Source organism: Eucyclogobius newberryi, unplaced genomic scaffold (assembly GCF_026437365.1).
Source record: "Eucyclogobius newberryi isolate DKJ021-1_F unplaced genomic scaffold, fEucNew1.0.hap1 SCAF_8, whole genome shotgun sequence".
NCBI classification, from domain to species: domain Eukaryota; kingdom Metazoa; phylum Chordata; class Actinopteri; order Gobiiformes; family Gobiidae; genus Eucyclogobius; species Eucyclogobius newberryi.
Genome location: NW_027316500.1, coordinates 28049708 through 28057631, shown reverse-complemented (window position 1 = coordinate 28057631; position 7924 = coordinate 28049708). Strand labels below are relative to the sequence as shown.

General features: G+C 39.1%; 1 protein-coding gene across 1 annotated transcript; it reads right to left on the bottom strand.

The window, feature by feature from the left end:
- Positions 1 to 580: 580 nt before the first annotated feature.
- On the bottom strand, positions 581 to 4657 carry tmem254 (transmembrane protein 254). Its single transcript, XM_072436994.1, has 4 exons — positions 4522 to 4657; positions 2579 to 2682; positions 1483 to 1542; positions 581 to 1086 (listed from the first exon to the last, which is right to left on the bottom strand). The coding sequence occupies exons 1-4, from the start codon at positions 4606 to 4608 to the stop codon at positions 966 to 968; spliced, it is 372 nt and encodes a 123-aa protein (XP_072293095.1). The 5' UTR covers positions 4609 to 4657; the 3' UTR covers positions 581 to 965.
- Positions 4658 to 7924: the final 3267 nt, after the last annotated feature.

Here is a 7924-nt window from a genome sequence, read left to right as displayed (position 1 = left end):
TACTTATATTACAAAGATGTCCAATATTCCCTCATTTTCATTCAGACTACAGTGGTCTTTTTATATTCATAACTTTATAAAAAACACATTATATTTTCACTGAACAATGTGTAAATGATTTTAAACGTCACTTATCGCTTTACATTTCATCTTTATTTTTTATGTTTATGACAAAACAAAGGGCACAACAAATCTGACCTGTTGTTTTCAGACTGAGGGATGAATCTAGAGCAGTATTAATAGGAAATACTCTTCTGTTCTAATTACAGGCTGCGCAATTAACATATCAAAGCTTTTTATTGCCATTATATTTCACATTTTCCAATTAACTTACTAACTTAAGGTAATAGGAACTAAATACTATTCTGTGTCTTTATTCCCTCTGCGATTGGATCATTGAACTCTGATGCTTTTATGACCTTTATTATGTATATATTCTATTATCATATACATTATTTATTCCTCTCTTGTGTTCTGGATGTGACGGTCATGACATAAACATCGCGCTCGTCGTGTGCGTTTCATTGAGATTTCAAATGAATTCTCCAACTTCAGTGTAGTTCAAAGTCACGTTTTATTGTTCAACATTTTTAGTTTCAGTGAAATCTAAACACTTCAGAATTCATTAGTTTTTACAGTTTCTTTAGCACAAACTCCCAAACCAAACACAGTGGAATGTAAACATGAAGAAACCATTTCAATTAATTTCAATTGCATAAATATCAACATTACAACCAATTTTACAGCATACATTCACTAAATAAGAGTTAAAACCATTAAAAGATACAGCAATAAAGATGGGAGTGCTGTTTAAATAGTCTTAAATGTGGTTAGTTTCCTCAGAGCGTTTAAGGCAGAGGCGATTGTTGCTGGTGTATGGTGTAGTGTTTACGTCGTCCTGTAGGGGGCGATTGTTGCTGGTGTATGGTGTAGTGTTTACGTCGTCCTGTAGGGGGCTCCAGGGGTCACTGCTGTTTGTGGCGTTTGGGGTCAAACTTCAGGAGGATCCCGAGAGACGCCAAGCCAAACAAGAAGGTCTGAACGAACCACAGCAGACGAGCGCTCAGGGCGTGGACGCCTTTGTCACTGTGAGAGGAAAGAACCAGAGAAACATGCATGAGAAACACACATATATAATATAATATATATATATTTTTTTTTTTATTATTATTATTTTAAATGTTGAACTATAGATAGTGTATGCATCTTATCTCCAGACCAACAACTGGAACAAAATAAAATTCTTCACATTCAGATCTGTTTTTTGGCCAGTAGATAAAAACATATTTAATTTTGCTTCAAAAATGGTCACGATTATTATTTTTTTGGTTCTTACAATTAAATTGTGACCTGAATAATCACAATAAAAGTCACAATTTGGCAGTTTTTCTGGTTTTTGATTTGTAAATGTGTTCAAGTTTCTTCTCCCTTTGTCAGCCTGATAAAACGACAACAGCTCCCTCTGCTGGCCCAAAGCAGTACCTGCAAACCTTCTGTGAATACAAGGCCTCGACCACGTGGATGGCGACCGCGGCCCACCATCTGAAAAACACACCACAGTCAAAGTTATGCATCGAAACTCTCGTCCCGGGTCCATCAGAGCCTCGACCACGCCCTCCTCTGTAAATGTGCAGTGTTTATAATCCTAACGGGCGCTCAACGGGCGCTCAACGGGCCGAGTCGTTAGTGAAGTAACGTTTAACGAGAGCGAGAGTGAGAGGATGTTTACTGCCCAATAAACAATAACATCGTAAGAGGAAATACTCCATTATTATTTAAATGTCGCCATTGTAACAGCAAATTTTATTTTAATTTCATATCCAAGAACGCCGGTGTTTCCAGTTACTAAAAGAGACTGTGGCGCCCCCTAGAGTCTAATTGTGTCTAAAACAAACTAAACGATGGACTAGAATGACAAATAATACTTTTGGCTTGTTTTATGACGTTAAAAAGCATATTTGAAGGTTGAATAGAGGCGTTTGATTCTACGTTTGTATAAAATAGAAATGGGTTCAGCTTTTCGACCAAAGTCTCTGAACAAACTCTGTTGCGACAGGAACTTTTCATTCATAACTCTGAAATTGTCTGTTGATATTCATACTTTTAACTCTGAACTTGAGAAAACACATCCTGGTAATCATCAGCAAAGTCAGATTGTATTTTATATATAATTGGTTTGAGTGTATTTTACTGAGTTAATGCTAATAATGACTATGTAATTGTGATGAAGATGTGAAGCAGCAGGAGCCAAATCTGGCTTTGCTTTATCCTTTGAAAATAAAATGAATACAATGAATATAAAATAAATATAAAATAAATAAAAATGAAATACAATAAATTAAATAAAATAATGATGCCGTTATTAGCAGCCACGCCCTTTCCCTGAGAGAAATGTTACGTTGAGCACTAGAAAAAAGGCTGAGAACTGCTGTATAATGCTCCAATTAGTAAGAGGTATTTCATTTAAGCTTGAGGTGCATTTGACCCGTCCTTCATCCCCGTCTCCAGACCCTGAGCTCAACTCGGCCAGGACCTTCTAAGCTGGAGGACTTTCTGTGCGTTTCTGACCGCTGCTCACCCTTTATACAGGAGGTCGGCGTGATTCTCCACCAAGTATCTGCAGAAGGTGCCGAACGGGCCCAGGAGGTCATAAGGGATGACCTCTGGAGCAAACACCACACACTGGAACAGAGGACATGCTTGTCACGTCACCAACTCACATAATAATCAAGGGCTAGAAACATTCAGTATTGATTACTTTAGGAGTCAACTAGCTTTTAAACACATCTTAAACACATAAAGGTTGAAATATGCCGACTGAAAGCTTCTAGAGGAGAGAATATTTACAAAATCTTAAAACAAAAACTGAAATTGATTCTTCTTTTTTGACATTTTGATTTAATATCGCAGCTGTATTTGTTATAAAACATCTTTTGAATGTCTTAAAGAACATTTATTTGTCCTACAATGAGTTTAAAGGTCATTTTAATAGTCGACTGGTCACAATAATTCAGATTAATCATCGCAGCCCGAATAAATATGCAAAGTTTTAGAAGATGCGAGCACAAATATCAACCAAAACCCTCAAGACATAACATAAGTTCAAACTGGTGGTCATGGTTAAACTACAGACTTTTCACTCTTTTAAGAATGAGATGTTCCAAGTCCTGGGGCTGAACTCAGTTTTAATGTTTCTCTCTGTTGAACTTCATCATGTGAATGTTGCTTTGGTTTCTGCATTTGTTTGTGGCCGATACAAACCCGATAACGCTGGAGGTCAAAGACGTTACAATCACTTTAAAAACATAATCAGATTTTAAAAGTGCGCTGCAGAGAGAATTGTAGGTGAATATTTGGATGCGTCGTGAGCCTAAACAAACAGGACCTCTCTGTTTATTTCATGTGTACAAAGCCCTCAGTGACGTGCTCTTTCAGGTCACAAAACAAACAGTTCTGAGGAGAAAAAACACAGCAATGACGCAACAATATTGACATAACTTTTATGTCCGTGTCTTGGGGGGAGTTGAGGGGACCGATTGTTTACAGACCAAAATGTTCCCGAATTTAGACACAAATGTGATATTTAAAGGAGCAAATAGTTGTCCGTGCCAGTGCCAATATGTTCGATGTTTCAAAGTTGGTAAAGTTTGATTGTTTTGCTCTTTATTTTGATGAAAAAGATGCTCAGGATGGACGAGAAATGAATGATTTAAATGAATGTTGACACTTTCTCTTAAACGTAACCATCTCCAAGCATGTTCCTAAACCTAATCCCAATCCTGACCTTAAACATTGTAAACCCGTTACAAAAACCTAAACTGATTCTGAACCGGTTTGACAAATTAACTGTTGTCAAAATCATAACGTAATGTAATGACCATTTAACTCACAGTTTACTAGTTTTTATCATGTTTTATTCCTGCACAACACACAATGAAGGCAAAGCTTAGATATGCTTATTATTATGATTATTATGGAAAGGACATGCAATACTTTGTCATGTACTTTGCATATTTTTATCAGGTAAAAGGTTAAGAAGTCAGCTCTACTCATTTACAACGACTTATTCGACTTTTTTATTCACAAATTGCAACTTGACTGAGCTAAAAAATAAAAAAAATACAAGATAAATGTTAACCACAGGCACAGAGTAAAAATAATGAATAATTAAACAGTAATAATTGGAAGAAACACGTCATATGAACTTTAATTTATTCAGGTAACCTTATCTATCAACGGTGGACTTGTGACTTCGACCTGCTGTTGCCCATAGTTACCACACCTGAGGAGGCACAACACTTTACGGTTCACTTAAAAACAAGCAAAAATAATTGTTGACAAAAATACGACAGATCGAATACACGAGAATGCAAAAAGTCGATTAAAAAGTGTGTTCGTGGCGTCGATTCACAACCCGGACGGTATTTGTCGCGACACCCGGCGGAGCAAAGTGGCGATGGTAAACAAACAAAAGCTCTTCACGTGTAAAATACTCTCAGCGGTTTGAAAAGATAAACTTACGGCGAAAAAACCCACGGACAGCGTGACGGCGACGACCCACGGCAGGCTGGTCCTCCTGAAGTAGTTTGTCACGTCGCTTTTGGCCATCTTTGCTGCTGCAGCTGCGGGTGGTGCGGCAGTCAAATGTGTCCGTGTTCCAAACAGCAGCGAGGAGGAGGAGGCTGCACCGCGCGTGGCAGAGGATGAACAACCGCGTCACTCACGGGCTCAGCATGGTTATTAAACATATTTAGTTTGTTTGTCATAATTATCAATCGTGTATATTACTGTGCTCCAACAAATGCTCTTTTTATCAAATTAAAAACCTTAAATTGTGACGTCTATTAGGCTTTTAAACTGTAACTGCGTCAAAGAGAGCTTTAAACTGAGAGACAGATTGTACAGAATCAGATGATCTAGTATTTTACAGAAAGAAAATGCAAGGATTAACTTTAAAAACAGATGTATCTCTTTCAGAGGAGTTTATTTATGGAACCGTTTGGATGAAGCATTAATTGTACACATTTAAAAGAACATTTAAGTCTAATGTAATAGGATAATATAGAGAAATGATTGAATAACTGGATGCATCATGTTTTTCCTTTGTCCATTGACTGAAGAAAAATAAAGTAACAAACTTTATGTTCCCCAGGTCAGAGTGTGCAGACGATCAATGTCACACAGGGATGGAAGTCAGGGTTTCCACGGTTACTGTTGTGATTATTGTGAGAAGAAACAATTTAATAATGACTGACACATTGACAAATCAACAATAAAATCATACTTCACATCGTCTCATTGTGGCATAGATCACGTTCAACTTTCTGAATGGGAAAGTAAAGTTGAAGTGAATATAGTAAAACACATTTGAATATATTTTTGGGGAGTAGATTGAGCTGAAATGACTTATTATTGTCTTTAGTTTTTAATGATTGCATTGTAGTGATGTCAAGATGATCTGGTTAATCGATAATCATGATTATTCAGGGCACAATGCAATCGTAAGAACCAAAAAGTTATAATTGTGGCCATTTTAGAAGCAAAATTAAGTCTTTTAAATTAAATCTAGACCTAAATTTAAAAAAAAAAAATAATAATCTGTCTGTTTTTGTAAAATGTAACTGTATTTTGTCTTTCAGAAAGTTGAGTTTAATAAAGTCGGTCACAAACTAGAGAAACACTGACATGCCAGACCACGAGACTGAAAGAAAATTAAAGATTCGACTGTTATTTAGTCACAGTCTCAATAATGATGAATACTGAATTGTATATCGTGACCCCTTTAATACATTCTGACCTAAATAATCCTAATGATCAAATAACTGCATAAACCTGACCTCCTCCTATTAACACAGCAAGTTAAAAATAATACAGTAAATGCTAAAAAGGAAGGATTACATTAGAAACAATTGACCTCATTATATATTATTACCCTATAATTATAAAATGCCACTTCATAACGTGTTTATCCCGGTTGCAGTTGCACCTCACAACCACTTGGCGCACAAATTAGCCTTTAATGTCATTTAAAGGTCGCTCCATCTCGCAATTTAACGCCAAAATACACGTTATTTCACATCCTGTTCCACTCTGGGCCACACCGGCTGTCGCATAACTAATATTTCAATGAATGGCCCAGTGTTTATGATAAAGACGGGGCTGCTGCTGCGTCAAACCCTTAATAAAAGATGTTCTTAAAGATCTTCTCTTGAAAAACAGAGCTCTCGCTGTTCGCAGAGCGTTCCACGTGTTTCCCGCTCGAGCGCTCGGTCGTTCACGCCGAATTTCGCGTAGTTTATCTCCGGTCGTTTTGCTGTCGCTCTGAGATTGATAAAGCAATCACATGACGTTTGTGTGCGAGATGCAAATCCCCACAATGCACTGTGATTCTCAGCCAGACCACTCAAGGCAAATGTGCATTATCTAATCCAATTACACCAAAAGGGCTTGTGTTAAGACGACGTTTAGAATGTGGAGTTAAGGCAGAGTTTGCTCGACTTCGCTGAGGTTTCGTGCCCGTTTCTTTGTCTAGTTTTTTTTTTACGTTACTTCGACACAGAGTTGAGCAACTTCCGGTCTGGATAAGGCCTGTGTCTAATCTAATCTGATGGGATTTGTTAACGTTTACGGGAGAGTCGTTGATCCCAGGCTGGAACTGACCACTGTCCAGGAAGTGGATAAAGACTAAACTGCGCCGGGTGATAAACGTAGCTGCGTAACGTTCCGGGGAAAGCAATGATATCGCCGTGGAGACCAGCAGGCGACGAACCCTCCAAAATGTACATAGTGCACCTTTAAATAAAGCTACACATATTTTTTTTTAATTGTGAAAAAAAAACGTGAATGAATTGCAAATTATGTTTCAATTTTTATTAAGTGTTGACTTATTTTCAAAACCTCATATTATTATTATATTAAAGAAAATTGTGAATGACTTTTTGACATGAATGACATTAAAAAAATGCTATTTTATTTTTTTATTACTATTATTAAAAACCTCATATTAGGGATGTCATTATTGTCTATTAATCAATTTTTATGTCTTTTCCTGTAACAAAAACCTAATAAAACTGACAAAATAACAAATAATCTAATATATTTCTTATTATAAAGTTGACAATACAGTTTATTTGTAAGTAAAAAAGAGTCATATTGGTGCATACTTACTCCAAAAGAGCAAACCTAAAAGTAAAGCAGCTACGTAAACTTTACTTCATTCAGAAAGTTTGATTTCCTCTTAAATACAACGAGAACGAGTGTGAATTAAAAAACGTTTTCTTGTTTAAATCACGTCTCGTTCCACAACAATCGCCACGTTCCTCCCACATCGTTCACCGCCCCGTATCGACATAAAACAAAAACCCCGGTCCGTGCAGCTCGTAAGTCACTGCCCGCGTCGGGGTCAAAGGTCACCGTCGCTTGGCCCGGACATGTCACACGTTTGTGAGCCGAGCGTGTCATTAATCAACGCGACAGAGAAACAGGCTGTGCATGACAAAAGGCCGTGACGAGCTTGTGCCGCTAATGCGTTGGTGCGGGTCGGGCGCGGGTCGGGCGCGGGTCGGGCGCGGGTCGGGTGCGGGTCGGGCGCGGGTCGGAGGCTGGTCAGAGGCGAGTTGGGTGCTGGGCGGGTGCAGGTCGGGTGCAGGTTGGGAGCAGATGGGTGCGGGTCGGAGGCAGGTTGAGTGCAGGTCGGTCGCGGGTGGGTCGCGGGTCGGGCGCGGGTCGGAGGCTGGTCAGAGGCGAGTTGGGCGCTGGGCGGGTGCGGGTCGGGGGCAGGTTGAGTGCAGGTCGGGTGCGGGTCGGAGGCTGGTTGGGTGCTGGGCGGGTTCGGGTCGGAGGCAGGTCGGAGGCGGGTAAGGTGCTGGTCAGAGGCGGGTTGGGTGCGGGTCGGGTGCAGATGGGTGCGGGTCGGAGGCTGGTT

Coding starts and splice junctions, on each gene's coding strand:
- tmem254 (XM_072436994.1), bottom strand. CDS start 4,608: ATGGCCAAAAGCGACGTGACAAACTACTTCAGGAGGACCAGCCTGCCG. Junction 1,543..2,578: donor GCCGACCTCCTGTATAAAGG/GTGAGCAGCGGT, acceptor TGTGTTTTTCAG/ATGGTGGGCCGCGGTCGCCA. Junction 1,087..1,482: donor TATTCACAGAAGGTTTGCAG/GTACTGCTTTGG, acceptor TTCCTCTCACAG/TGACAAAGGCGTCCACGCCC.